The following is a 16,225-nucleotide window of genomic DNA, read 5'->3' as shown; positions in this document are numbered from 1 at the left end:
AGAAAAAAAAGGTACGGCGAAGGTTAAAGAGACCTATTGACCTCTTGCAGCTTCCGAGAATAGATATAATACTTGCGGATATTATGCAGTGTTACGTATATACGCTGACTTATAACGTCGACGTTATTTTCGCCTAATAGGAAACGCATCGCGATTTGTGGTCTCGAACACGTTTGTCGCAGGAATATGAATGTATGACGTCAGTTTGTTTGGAAAAGTACAGCGAGGGATTCGTAGGACGTGACAAATTGTCTTGAAAGTTAAGATTTACATGTAATACGACTGTTATTTTGTCGTACAAACTGCTGCCGATCGTGATTTTAATATCATAATAAAGACGTAAGCTTGAAGCGTAATTAGTGCGCGATGTTAAAATAGGTCCCCCCGTTCTCGCCTCGTTACAATATATTGTTACAAACTTTTATTACATCTTATTATTACATATCTTATACAAGCTGCTTGTGTAACGCCTCGAACAGACGAACGTGATATTATTGATGACTCATTGATACTATTTATAAAATTATTGCTATAATTATTGCGATTTTAAAATTCAAACGAAGCTATTGATAATAATATAAAAAGATGGTAAAAAAGATCCACAATTGCGCGTACAAATTTTACGAGGAAAACATATGTATTAGATTTTACTTTGGGGAATAGGACGTGGAATTGAACTAGGGTCGTCTAATCGAGACTTTATTCGGCTAATAAGTGTTTTGCCGAACTATCGGGACGGGAAGAAGTGGAAAAGGGGAGGGATATATGGAAGAAATTAATAAAATGGATATCTTGCTTCGGAGAAACACTTATGAAACATACAAAAACTTCTAAAGAGACATTGGGAGATGAAATATTGTTTTGTCGCAAAGGGGAAACTGGTATGACAGGTGTACCATGGCAAAAAATCATGACGAGCACTTACTTCGTCGACCTGGTTGCAGTGGACGCCAGTCTATCATACACTGATTGCCATGTTTTTCTCGCATGATCATCATTTACATAATCTTACCGTCGTTGTACATACAAAATAGATACGCATCGTTGATGATTCTTACAATGTTTGATATAATTGGTGCGATAATATCTGGCACTACAGACATAGAAACAGCCTCTTTTAGCATCAATTAATCACATATTACAAAGATCTTTCTCTTTCTAATTTGTAGTTGCGTCTCGTCAGTTACGGAAAAAAGGATGTTGCTTTACGTTTAAAGTGCTAAAGATAGAGAAAAACACATTTAAGTTGAATAAATTAGATATATTTTTATATTGCGTCCTTTAATTTTTAAATTAAATTATTTTAATAAATACAAGAAATTAAAGTATATAAATATTCTTTATAATAAGATGCAATTTTGTAATAGATTTTTTTCTTATTTGAACTATGTTGTAGTCCTTTAGGTTATTAAAGGATAATTTTTGTTTTAATAAATTGTTGTTAATATATATTTACCTTTATCGGCGCGTAAGTTCTATTAATACTTATTTTACTATTATAAAATAATTTTTATCACACTTAAAAAAATAATATTTTGAAGTGTTTTCTCGAAAACGATATCTACGAAAGATAGTTGATATCAGTTGGCTAATAAAATATTTAGAAACTTTATCAAATAAGGGTTGAAAATACAGTTATATTTTACCGAAGACTGAAATGTTTTTAATTTTAAAGATAAATGTTTTCTAGAGGAAAAAAAATTCTCTGTAGATGTTTTTAAGATATTTGCTTCCATTATATTTATACCGTTAATCCGTTTTTATTTCTATATTATTCATGCTCTATTTATCTTTTTTGCGAAGATTACCAGTTAGTCATCCTTTCCTCCTTTCCCTATTTCTCTAATTGTTTTGTAGAAAAACATTCCGACGAATCTAATGCATTGTATGTGCATAAGTGTAACGACGAGTAGGACAAGATTAGATTATCAGTTCCGAGTTATTCCTCCCCTCCTGTCCGTTCCTTCCTTCCCACTGCGAGCACCGTTTACCCCAGCGATCTCTCAAAACGAAAAATTCTATCCCGCACTTTAGTTCGTCTGTCGAGATCAAACCGTCGTGTACAGTCGTCCTCCGTAACTCTCCTCCGAAGTTATACTCTCGAGCGACGTCGCCGGGTCATGTCAACCATTAGAGACTAGGATTCGCGTAACGACACAATAATGTACCACACGTCGTACGCCGCGCCGCACTGTTTATGAAACGCATATACCCAGTAGTGCTCACGCATTGTGACGATTTGTCTACAATTCAAGAGTGGTCTCGTTACTCCGCGACGACGATTGCTACTGCGAAACGTAAGGAAAAGGAGCACTCTGCGATGAAGCTCGATGACGAAGCCTTTTCCTTCGATATAATTGGCCAACCCGATCTGGATTTCAGTACTTGTGAATATCTCGGAACCTGTGAGTACTTTCGTGTTTGTATAATAATAAGAAAACGTGATTTTTTTCGGAAATTACACAAATTTTCGGTAATTAAAAATTATTATTTTTTTTTAATAATAATGAGATTTTTAATGTTGACTGCTTAATTATATTATTTTTACTGAAATACTAAAATCGAGCTGCCCAACATTATCAAATCAGTTATTTTGAAAAAATAATTAATCTCAAGATAAAACATGTATTTAAGTATCTAATCAGATGGCCCTACTCACCGTAAAATAAATGTTACGAAATTTAATGTATTTGTAAGTTACACAAGTTGAATTTAATTTCACGATATTATATTAAATTTAACATATTTGTAATTAAAAAGATATATTTGTGAACATGTAAATGAAATTTAAAATATTTTTTATAAAATTTTATGAAATTTAGCGTAATTTTCCATAAAATTTTATGTGAATTTGCATGAAATTTAATATACATATTCATTACATTTCTAAGTTATAAATCTACCGTAATTAGTTTTCATTTAAATCATTTATTATTTTTCATTTATTCCACGACCACAAGTTTTCATTAGATGTTATTTAAACTCATTACGAAATTTTTAACACATGTGTGCACAAATGGAATTACATGACGAAATAACACGACGAAAAGGAAGGCAGCATTGAAAAATAAATAAAAGAACTGTTTATTTTATTTGAAGATCGATTTATCTTTTTATCTCAATATTTTATCGGTTTAGTTCGTTATCTCTGTCAATGCAGTGCTACTCAGATGGTATCAAAGAGAGATTACGAATATCTTGTTTCTTTTTTTACTATCATACCATAACATAATATATGACGATATTTACGATCATAAATAGAACTTTGAAATCCAAAATTACTAAATTTATAAGAAAACGAAAAAACAGACTGAATGCCGGATTTCGGAAAACAGTTAGTTGACATTTATTAAAAAATACTTTTTGTGTATGAATATTATATAAAAATTTTTTTAATTTGCAATTCAATTCTTTAGATCTTATTTAACGGATGATTTGCATTGACGTAAACATTTTTTTCTCATGCAAAGTTAAATTAAGTAATTAAAGGAACAAAAACTGCTTAATATAAAAAAAGTACATGTCGTACTTGCTCGTCAATGGTGTTAGTTCTTTTAGAATTTATACAAATATTCTTTTCAGACTGTCGGTATAAAAATAACGAATATTCTGAATAATAATTTGACTGTTTTATTCTGCATACTGTAACAACTTGAAAAATTTGACAAACTTGCTAAATCTTATTGAGAGAATGTTTCCTATCTTACTTATCTTGTCTTATCTTATCTACATATGGGGATGATATGCCAAATGTTTTTCACATAACTATGCACATAGACGAATTACCTAATAGAAAATGTAAACTGTATCTATAATCCTATTATTAACTCTACTGAGTCGGTTTCGTTAAATTGTAATTACGTTATCATATAAGTGATGTATATTATTTGACTTTTCGCACATTGTATTTTAATATCTATCGCGTTTTATCAGAATTATGTCGGAAAATATTCGTAAAATAATTTCGAAAATTTTTCTCTTTCTAAATCCATCATGGATCTAAACATGGATATAGAAACTCATACGATCTGCAACAATAATCTCGATGAAATCGATGGGTGCTTATCAGACAGATATAAAATTGTAAAAAAAAACAAGTGTGGAATACAAACTTGTCGATCGTCGATTATATCACCGCGAAGTGTTGTCGCGTTTACTGCGGTATCTCGCAATTAACGCTGAGAAATCGGTCGTGTATAACGCGCGTGACACGATACGAAAAATCTAAAAATACACGAGGCAGACATCCAAAGATATCGCGGTTCTACGATGTCGGTATATTTCTGTTTTCTTGCGGTACTCGATAAATCCCGTTCGCGAAATTATCGCGGTCGTCGCACGCCACCCCCGCAGATTTTTCGAACAATGCCCGACACTGCCACACCGGTGTGATACCGAGTATGCATACAAACGCGAGCACTAATAAGCATATCCCTGACGTATGCGGAGAGAAGAGGAGGAAACACGAAGAAAACGGTATGAATCACACTTTCATTTGCTGTCTCATTGTCCGTCAATGCTGCAACAGGAGCTTTCGGTATTGTGCTTTATCGCAGGGAAACTGACTCACTTCGGTTCTTTCTTTCTTTTTCTTCCCGTCTCTCTCTCTTTCTCTCTTTCTCTGTGTATATCCATCCAGCAGAAGCTTTGTTACACATGTCATTCTTCGTGGCTTGTGTTTGCGCGAAAATCGCGAGCAATCTCAGCAGTCTCTTTGTCGCAGCCGTCTGGTAGCGAATCAACCGTATCGATAGAAGAAATAATAACGAATACCTTGATTATACTTTTTCGCACGGGAAATAGCTTCGGAAGGAGCCAATCAACAGCCAATGAACAGAGGTCGTATGTAAAATTAAGAAAATTCTTTCGTCGAAACAATAAATAGTTTTGTTTTAAGTATAATATGTTTGTAAAATTTCTACATATTTCATGCTAATATTTTAGAGTAGAGGAAAGTACGGTAGCCAGGAAAACATGTGTATCTTGGGATACTAATTATTTTTTTAACACTAAGAGAGCTTTTAACAATAGATACGAGAGTCTTTTTAATCTTATAGCTCTTCCTGAGTAAAATTTGTTGTAATTCGTTATTTATCATTGTATTCTTTGTGTTCAAATATCACCCTGTTTTAGCGCCAGCATTATAGTGGCTTCCCCGGTCTGTGAAGTGCTAATTTTTAATATTAGCTAAGAGGTAATATAACAGAGCAGTCAACAATAAAATAATTTATATCCAACCTGAATACTACAGTTTTCTTTGAACTCAGAAAAGGGCTTTCTCAAAGGATTCCACTTCAAATGAGAATTTACTCTCAAATTTTAACGTTTACGTTTTCTCGAGGGCTTTTGTTATTATCTTCATAGATGATTGCTGTTAATTAATCATTGTTAATTAATTACTCTTTACGCCGAGTGATTCTTAACAGTGGAAAACGCGCGATATATATATATATATATATAGCATGGTCTATGAATGAGATAAATGTGTGTATGCGCGAGAGGCAATATATTTTCGACAACGCAAGTCCCACTTTCTGTATTTTTAGCTCGTGCCGACGCTTACGTAGGCTCTCGCGCGAAAAAGAACGATGCAATTTGCGCGCATCCGATCACATATGCGTCGTCGGTACCTAGAGGACGCAATGACGTAATGTCATCCGAGCCACCTGGCTCTACGATGAATCGTTATAAATAAAATGACAGTAAATTTTTGTCGTGATAAGGACAGAAATTTACTATCATTTTATTTATAAGAAACTTTAGGATTTGTGCGTTGGCTGTAACGAACCATTTTTTGTTCTAACATAGATAGGTCTGTCGTGCTAGAGAAGAGCCAGATAAACAATGGTTAGTATTATTTTAATTATCGTTATGTGTCATATAGTTTTCAATAACTAAATTTATTTAACGGTTACATTTTTGGGGGGGTAAATCATTGAGTGATACGAAAGTTATCTCTTGAAGGTCTTACCAAAAACTAACGCGTGCTTCCTCGTCTGGAACATCATCAGAGAATTTTTTGTATGAGTTCATACGATTTGTTAATTTTTAATTGGGGGTGGCCACCCTAGACACAGTTTTCTTGATCTTCTGTCGACAATATAAATTTGAACCTTCCGTCAACAATAGAGATCGAAAAACAGTAAATTTGTATTGTTTCGGATTATAAAAATGTGAAAAAATTTTACTATAAATATAAATGCCAAAGCTTTAAGAATCATCGAGTTTTTATCATATCATGAAGTCAGATTATTTTACTTACTTTTTATAGATTTAAATTTATCAGAATTTATACAATCAAAATATCGATAGTGCTTTTACAGACCCAATTGCCGGCGGAAAGAAGTAAAAAATCCTGTTCTGGGAAAGAAAAATAAGTGTATCTAGATACTCTTTCAGAGGTCTTAAATTCACTATTTTTACATTCAACACATCTATCTCATAACTAAATATATTTAATATATTGGCAAATATACTAGTAAAAAGTGTAACTATAAAATTCAATTTTTGGGGGGATGTTTCGAGCACTTCACCTACCACACTTACGTAATTTTAGACCACCTATATACATACATACTTAAAGATAAAGTCGGGAAAGATTCGCAGATTCGTGACGCGTTTGATCGCGTTAACGCTCATGTCCGCGGCCACTGGTCTCCCACCATTGCGAAACCGCGGTAAAGCACAACGGCAAAACGTGCGTACGTTTACAGCTGTTTGCCAGTCGTCACCGGACCGCCGCCGTGGTGTCTGGCGAAGGTCATTAACGCCGTCGTGATTATCACCGTCACTCGCCATCGCTCGCGTTCTCGTTTGTCACGACGTAATTTTTCGACACCGCGTTAAAATCGTCTAGTTGCAAGATGATTTAAACGATGGGTGATTTCCGTCATTTCGTGAACACGCTTCTCGTGTAGGAAAGCATTGAGAGACAGAGTTAGAGACAGAGAGAGAGAAAGAGAGAAAGAAGGAGTAGTCGGCAACGGATGGAGGCACAGCGGAGCTGATCGAGGATTGATCTCTCGATTGAATTGCGAACGAGAGTAGCCGGTAAGAAAGTCAGCAGCGTCGCGATAGTGATCGAGAGAGTGGAGATCCGTCGAGATCGACGGGGACACCGGCACGGAGACCAACCGGTCGAAAAAGAGAGCCTTTACGATGGGCCTGGCAGGTGCGCTTCTGTTCCTTTTTATTCTCTCCCTTGGTTGCATGCGTCACTTTAACGTATAATTCCCGTTGTTATCTGTGAGCGGTGGAGGATCGTAAGGGGATAAGTATCATTTTCCAATTGAGAACGACAATGTTGAGATTCTTTATCAACTCTGTTACGCGCCACTTTCGTTTTATTTCAATAACTGACCCTTCATGGACGTTCGTTGATTGGTATCTTTTTATTTTCCGTACGTTTTATCGAAGCGAAAACAAAAAGCTGGAGATTCTCGTTGATTGATGAAATTTTGAATGAGTTAGAGGATTTTATTGTTTAAAATGTTAAATTTGATATATGGACTTTCGTAATTCTCCACTGCACACTACATCATCGCGAAGTCATCGATGTCTCGTGGTTACGTAACGAGATATTTTAATAATAAAAGAAAACAAAATTTATTTGTTGACATATATCAGATATCCTAAAGTCATAAGTGAAATTTATTAAAAAATAATGGAAATTTTGTTGGACAGCAAATTAAATGATAAATTGAGTGAGTCAACTGTTAGAATTCGTCATAGGTAGAAGATGTTATTCATATTATTAATATTACTCATATTATGCGAAAAATTATCGCGACGCTTATCAAATTAATGACTGTACCAATTATTACTAATCACATGGTTTATCCTAATTAAAGGGAAATTTTGTTTAATGTTTTAATTTTCTGCTTCATGCAATTAAAATCAACAATAACGTTTTTCGAAGTAATACAACATTGCTTAATTAAATTAAAAATAAAAATAGTTTTATGCGTGGCTTAAAAAATAAATGAAAAATTTAACTGTAAACGTTTCAACTCTAGTTCGAGTCTCTTCAGTACAAACTGAGTAGTTTGTAGAGGTGTCCAATCCAATGTTATCTAATTTTCTACTTCACATGTGAAAAATAAAAATCAATTATATTTATCGAAATAAAATCAAGATTTTATAAATTAGATTGAGTAAAGATACGCGCGAAAATTTATCAGATTTTTATACTGATTAGTTTGGCATAAACTGTAATTTAAAGAAATAAACAAGAACATTAAAAGTTTGTAGTGCTTTAAAAATGGATCCGCATTCCATGTTTTCAAAACATATTACTTTAACTAATTAATTTCCTCACGCTTCTAAAGAAGTGGCTGGACCACTTTATCTGCCGCGTTCTCCAATTCCGGTTGTTTATTCGACGTTATGTAAAAAAATGTCACTCCACGATATACAGCGCGCTCGAAAACTTTCCGATTAGAAGCGCCAACGGCGATCATCCTGAAGGAAGTTTTGCGCGCGTGACGGCCCCGCTGTGGCTTGCGTTCGATCTAATTGTGCCATGACCTAAACGTGACTTGCGTTTTCGCGTGACATTCCGCATCCGTGTGTGGCTGCACACTGCGCGTTAAGGTTGCATCGACAGTCTCTGGATTAATTAAGCCTGGCTCGAGAGTGACTCGCCGTTCCATTTTAGAATATATATATCGCCTGTGACATCGACAGTGGAGCAATACAATTCAAATAATTTCACTTCTGAGTGGAACGAATAACAAACTCATTGCCGTTATTCGGCATTACATTTCATGTGTTATTTGCTTTTTATGTATCGTACCGAAGATACGACACAAACGAAATAATAGGCTAAAATAAAACAGAGTTAAATAGATAACGTAGAACAATATATTACGCAATATAAACTTTGGTTATATGTAAATATCGGTGTATCTATTTTTTTAAATACAATTCTGAGGATATATTATTTTTCAAGTCTATGCGAATACATTTTTTTTTATAATTAATTTATAATACTTTCTTCATTTTGAAAGAGGAATTTATTTTGAGAGTCATCTATTAAAAAAACCAATTTTCTAGCTTACGTTTTCCTATTTCTAGAATTTTACTTCGAGAAACATCGCGATCATTTTTAGACCGTATATCCGGAGATACTGTTCACTTTAAATGTGCTTTTTACGTGTTATGTCTTTTCTGCTGTAAGGCTGAAATGTACAACTGTTTGATCTTAAACGCGGAAAGGAAGAGGCAGTTAAAGCAAACAAATTTCAAGTCTTGGTTTGCTGGCAGCACTCGGACAGAGAACGTCGCAATTAAAAATCTCTGCGATACGAGAGAGAAAGAGATAGAGAAACACAGAGAAAAAGAAGAGCCCCTTATCATTCCAGTTGACACGTCGTCGTGTTATCGTCAACGGCGTCGCACTGCGAACATGCCGTGTACCGACAGTGGCGTATTCGCATTTCGGTATCCCGCCAACTGTTTCATTTCGAATTTCGATAACGCGAGGGAATTAACAATTTTTTGAAATAAATAAGTCTTCGAAAAAAAATTTTTAAACCCTCAGAAACGGACGAGAATTTAAAAATATTATTAACTTTTTCTTATTGCTTTGGAAATGAAATATTAGACTAGCACATAATTCGTTTAACGCATTAACTCTTTACTGACCGGAGCTTTTGTCTTATTCTTTTTAATATTTACATTTTCTCTTCTTTAAAGTTGATAATGACTGTCTGCAAATAAAATTAAAACGACACGGTTTTTTCTTCAACGGAGAAAATCAACATCATGCGTTTATAAGTATAATAAATGTGTTTGGAAGTGGCGTTTTAAAAATGCAGCTAAAGAGGATTATGTACGTTTCGAAAGGCATTAAGTTTTACTCCTAGGGTTTCGTTGATTCGATGGAACGTTCTTGATCACGTGCCACTGCATGTGTACGCTCTCTATATTGCAAGTGGCGCCGGATCATGACACGCGTGCATGTGTGGGATTGACGCATCAATGTAGGGCGTACTATATGATGATAAAAATTTTTATATAATTATAAAGAATATAAATAAAAAACGAGAAAAGCGTCATTGAGATAACCTTGTGTTACTAAAGCGAATCTTTAGTAAGAGATTTTTGGAATACTTTAAACTCTAAGTTTAATCCTTGGATTTCAAAATTATTGATCCATATGTTCTAAATTATTTTAATAAATTTAATATAATACAAAAGTTATTCAAACATTTTTTATTATAATATCATAACAGTACAATTGTGAAAATAGTCACATAGTAACGGATTAATTTAATTATGTGAAGTAATTTAATCATTGAAATAATAATTTGTAATTTATTTGATATCGTAATACCATACACACTTAATACTCGTTTACTTTTTATATATTTATTAATTTTTACATTTAATAAAATGATTTTGTATCTGATTAAAATTTTATTATTTTATAAAGCATATGTATTTAGAATATATAGAAATCTTATCGTTGTGAAAATTATATTGAATTTGATGTTCCTTGAGTATTTCCGGCATGTATTTATTAAGATCGAATATTAATGGAAATGCCCGATGGTAAATATGTTCGATTACGATTGAAGATTACGAATGATTGAATTATCGCGGACAAAAACACGTATCTGACAGGTATAATAAAACATACATAATATTTGTTTATTTCCAATTTGCATAACAAATAATGGCGCTACAAAATTTCATCATGTTTATTTTAATGACCGATTGTCACATGAATTATTAATAGAATTACATTGGAAAGTGCGTTGCAAATAAAGTCTTTTTTATTCGTTAAAAGACTAAAATTAAAATGATGACATACGCACTGATGATTTTTACGAATGCGAAGGACGCAGTTATTCTGAATCATGTTTGTCGTTCGATAATCGCATATCGCATATCCGACCTTCTTAGCTTTGAAACGATGTAAATCTAGCTGTCGTTTTTAAACGATGGTATATGCATAACATTTGCGATTCAAATATATATAATATATATATAATGAAGTTTTTTGGAGTTTATAATAATTTATTCACGCAGCGCGCGCGAAGACGTATATTTAACCGGATAAATGCGATAAAGCGAAAATCAATCGATAAAAACCACGCTTTGGAAATTTAATTGACGACACAATAGGAAACAACTGTAGTAAGATGGCAATCGACAGGAGTCGACGACATGGACATTACGTTTTCTGTCTGGCGTTTCGAACGGAACACTGCTGGTCGCTTCGGCGCCGATCAACAGGAAGGTGCGTCTTAAGGTCGGCACCGAAGTAATTACGTCTTTTCTTTTCTTTCGTCGTGTCCTCTCTGCTATTTGACTATGCTAATGTTGCGCTAACAGCCTAGGCAAACTAGGCAATATATCTGTGCGCGTCGCTGAAAACTCACAAAAGTAAAAAGGAAAAGAAAAGACCGCCTCGGCTTCGAGTCACGTCGCGCCGTGCCGCTTTAAGCATTATTCCATTGGTGGGGCATGCATAAATAATTAATAGTCTGCAAATTGATTCGCAGTGTCACTATGACAAGCATATAACGCGCGCGGACGCGATTCCACGAGGGAGAGACGAGGAAGAAGGTAGGAACGGTGCAATGTTGATTACCTTCTTCTTTTCCTATATGTAACCCGTATACGTATTAAGTTGGAATCCATTAATTTTCTCGCGGTCGGGATAAAGTGGCGTTACGTAACATAATAGGACACACACACGCGATGCGGCTACCGTGTCGCAATCGCGACGCTGCATTAACTTAAGTAGATATCAATTGGACACCTGAAGGTGGAGAGGTGTTTTACACGTCAATGGAGGAGAGAAAAGCGGTCTTCTCCTCGGAGAGATTACGATTCCATATTACGCGTATTGAAATGGCAAGGGTCGAAGGACGCGTCTATCGTGAACTTTTTAACGAACTCTCGCGCGAAACTAATGGAAAGATCACGAGACTTCGCGTCTCGAGAAAAGACAGCCGTTTTGCATTATGCTATCTATTGAGTTATGATGGTGTTCGGTAAAACACAGGGAAAGTGATGCACGAAAGTGAAAGCACGGCGCGGATATCAGGTGAGAAAAAGGAACATGAAGAGAGTATAATTACGTTATCAGTGCTCCGCGTTTCGAGAAAGACTTCGCGTCTAGGAACGAAAGCGGTGCGTGCTTTTTAGATTGTTTCTTTTTTTAGAGGAATTTTCCTGCTGGCTACGTAGCCGGAAGGGAGGCTAAAAAAGGTTCGAGCTTGGCCAGCTGCAAACTTCGAGACGCAGAAAAAGGCTCTCGACACCGCATTTTCCACGTATGCACGTTGTGCCGCGTAAGGCGAAAATATTCGTAGCGTTACGAATTTTACGAGGCTTGACGTGGCGTAATGTTTGTTCAAGGTAGCTCATTAGTTGGCAAACAACGTGCAATTAACTGTAGTCTTTAATTAATTTCAGCGAAAAGGTGTCGTTTCAAGATATTCATAATTTAAACGAAAATATATATGTCGGTTGGAGAAAAAAAATTAGCTGATAAAAAATTGAAGTTTTTATTCAGTCTTAAATTTGTAACGTGAGTCTTCTTTTACAGAAAACTAATATTGGTCAATTAATACTAAAAGACAGGAACTAATTACTTAATTTATTTTAAGTAAAAATGAATTATTGTCTTTTAGTATTAAATTAACCAGTATTAACGTTAGAAACCTCAATATTTCTTATTCATTAAAAGAACGAAGTGAATAAATTATCACCATATTTCGTAAATATAAAGAACTATTATTAATAAAAAGTTAAAAATTTCAGAATTCTATTTTTATACACGAAATATAATATTAATATAATAGAAACGGTCAATAATTAAGTACTTTCTGTAAGAGTTGCATTTGAATAAATACTATTAAATTAATTAGGTAAACTAAATTTTTCCTGGCTAATTACATTTTTTGTCTGATGATTTTTCGAAGAAACCGTGTCTGAAAAATAATGCAGTAAATTGGAGATCGTTTTAGTGCGATTTTATCTGTGCGACAAAGTAATATGATAGAGTTAATTTGAACGAGGCATCATTTGTTATTTCATGCGACGATGTTCTTCAGAGTTTACGCACGAAATTGTCAGTACCGTGTTAAACAAACATCGTCAACTTTGCGATGCAAAGTTACCTTCGACTGCAGTTCTTAGAAAAATGATAGGACAACTTCGCGCGATCGACTGACGCAAACAGCATCGACATTGTCGCAGAATATCGCAGATTATCGCACAAGAGACGAGATAAGACTTCCTTGCTTATTAATCTCGGTTTGTGAGATTGAAGGTACAACTTCAGCGAAATCAAAAGAGAAACACGTCACTGATTTGCTCTTAATAATTCATGGGAAAAATATGTCTCTTATTTGATATAGCGATATCTTTTTGTGTAAATTTCCATAAATTCGAAGAAAGGCTCCGTTATCTCTTCTTTTCTAGAAACTGTATAACAGAATTTAGTCACAAGTAATTTTGTAAAAATGAGAAAAGTTATAAAAGTGTGTATGTATACCTATACCATCTACAAAAATGTTTTCTAAAATATTTCTACCTGATTTTATTACGATTTTGTGTTCTATCCGAAGTGTTGCAAAAATAAAGATAGTATTGCTCGAAATTCAATATTAAGATTAAAAACGTCGTAATTAAATTTATTTTTAACAAAAATGTTTATTATGTGTTTTTATTCTTTCTTTTAGAGTAGATTTTAATAACATTATTAAATTCAGATATTGTGAATTTAATAAGGTTATTAAACTCTGTGAGTTTGATCGTAAAAATTGACAAAAACAACAAATCAATTAAGTTAATCTCGTGATTAGACTCTTATAAAATCTCTATTCTTCCTATGTTCGACCTCGGCTCGATACATCTCTATTGCAGATAAACAATGTATAGAATATATGATTAAGAGTATATGAGTATACTTAACAAGCGTAGAATATATCCGCAACGCATCTTTTTGCGGAAGAAGGAGGTTCCAGTCTTCACGAGAGTGTCCTCGAGACGAAGATAGGTGAAGGATAATTGTTGTATATGAGCAAATGTTTTTGCTAGATCAACGAAGAACTCCAGACATACCCCGCGTACGTTACTGATGTCTAACGAGCACCTGTTCCGTCTGTTCGGTCAAGTAACACGGTTGATCGCTCGCGATCGAAAGAGAGAAGCGATTATGTGCGTGATTTTGTAATACGATAACTTCGCATAAGAGCGAGAGGAAAGATACAGTAATGACTCGATCGGACCTTGACTCCTCAAGTAATACCGTGTGTTTCAATAAATTTCGCTCGCTCATTAGTTAGCATGTTCGCGCGTATCTTTCTCATTTAACGTTTGTTAAAGTCGGTCACTTTTGACGCATATTTTACGAGGATGGATGGTATCGAAGACGAGCCGTGAGGAATCGGTGAAGAAGAAAATCAGAAAGTCAATCAAGGAGCTTATGGCCGATATTATAGTCGGTTCTTATTTCAAAACCATCTTAAGCAATGTCTTAAGACGCTAATGCAGCCTTCTAATTGGTTTGTGAGACCTCAAGACTGAACTTAAAACGGTCTTGAATATAAGAACTGACTATGAATACTGGCCTAAGTTTAGATTTTGAAGGCACGATTGATTTTTTGATTGTGATTTCTGATAGATAAATTAAAATTTGTAAAAAAAATAAATAAATACAACCCAACTTCTATGATAGTAGGAAACTTGTTACGTTAAAGCTTTTATAAGTACGCAAGAAGATTTTTTTTTTAGATTTCTTTTTATGGAAGAATATAAAAATCTATACACTTAAGTTCAAAGACCCAAGGTGCTGATTCAAAAAGGTGTAAAATTCAATAGTCGGCGTATTAAAGTTTACACTATATAGTAGTTTGAAAATAATTTCTGGACTTGCAAACATTCGAGTAGGCCAAGATTATCGTATTAACCATGGTTTTATCAAATTACTGATCTGCTGACTCAGAATGATACAGAAAACCGCGTACGCGTAACATAGCTGACGTGAATTCGGTTTAGATGCCGCATTTTTCTGCATGACATGATAATCATTTCTTTGCTTGCGATAAGTCCTTTTTTTACAATATGAATCGGAAATTTTTGTTCTTTGCTTTCTCAAACTCGTCTTGTTTCATGAAACTCGTGATCCGTTTATTTCAATCGCAAACATCTTGCATTGGTCCACTTTGACAGATATAATAACGTTGCTTAGAACAAACGGTCTTAATCATCAGCGATCATATGTTGTGAATCATCGCAGAGATTTGCGTTCTCGGGATGCGTGGACTCGATAAATAAAGGCACAAATAAAAAGACTTTACTATTTATTTAAACAGGAGATGCCTTTAAGATCAATGTTTAGATCATGTTGTTACGTATACAATATTACTACATAAAGATCATTTTAAATATACTTTAAATCCATGTTTATAATAAGTATCTTTATATATATATGCAACTTAATTTTCTGTGTAAAAGTAATACTATATTATACATTTAAGTGTGTAAATTAATTTTTGTATGCATTATAGTGTTATTTTTACATGGAAAAGTTAAATTACACACATATATACATATGAAGTTACTTAGAGTGAATAATTTTATCAAAGTATCTTAAATTTTAGGTAGATACACTAGATACAGATCTGAAAATAATTTTATTGGATCACTAAAATAATTATGTAGGAAACTCAAGAATGATGAGCGATGTTACAAAAAGTTTTGATATTCTAGCAACCAACGTTCTACATAATTATTTTAATAACAAAATTATTTTCAGATCTGTAGCTATCTAAGCTTCTAGATACTTCAGCAAAACCATTTTTCATACATTTATTACGTACTTATTGTTAGATTGCAGTGTAATATCTTAAAATGCCAATACGGTTCTGATGTGATTGACTGACGAACGTACGTAAGACGGTCTTAAATGTATAAGAACTGGTCTCAAGGTGTATCGTACACGTGGCCAAGGGCTGTGTGTGTGTGTGTGTGTGTATAACATGCATGTGAGCAGACGCGATCACCAAGCATTAGACTTTGGCACATATATATGACAGGCTCCATCTGGTCTAGGCGAGCGACGATAGTGTTGAGGGATCGTGGGGGCGAAACCGGAGGGTATTCGTGTGCGACACTGCTGTCCAAAGTCCGGAATCCACGACGTCTCGCAGCTGATGAAGAGAATATGGGGGAAGGGCGGGGCTGGCTGTCGCGGGGGGAGGGG

At 34.5% G+C, this 16,225-nt stretch overlaps 1 protein-coding gene across 1 annotated transcript in view; it reads left to right on the top strand.

Moving 5' to 3' along the window:
• Window positions 1–2,151: 2,151 nt before the first annotated feature.
• Window positions 2,152–16,225, top strand: part of Hnf4 (Hepatocyte nuclear factor 4) — a 28,065-nt gene continuing 13,991 nt past the window's right edge. Inside the window, exon 1 of the mRNA XM_018543775.1 lies at window positions 2,152–2,405. Coding sequence (XP_018399277.1) covers window positions 2,198–2,405 — 208 coding nt within the window. The 5' untranslated portion in view covers window positions 2,152–2,197. The remainder of the gene's footprint in view (window positions 2,406–16,225) is intronic.

The sequence above is a fragment of the Cyphomyrmex costatus genome, unplaced genomic scaffold (assembly GCF_001594065.2).
Source record: "Cyphomyrmex costatus isolate MS0001 unplaced genomic scaffold, Ccosl1.0 scaffold398, whole genome shotgun sequence".
Lineage (NCBI taxonomy): Eukaryota > Metazoa > Arthropoda > Insecta > Hymenoptera > Formicidae > Cyphomyrmex > Cyphomyrmex costatus.
This window is presented reverse-complemented; position numbering and strand designations above follow the sequence as displayed.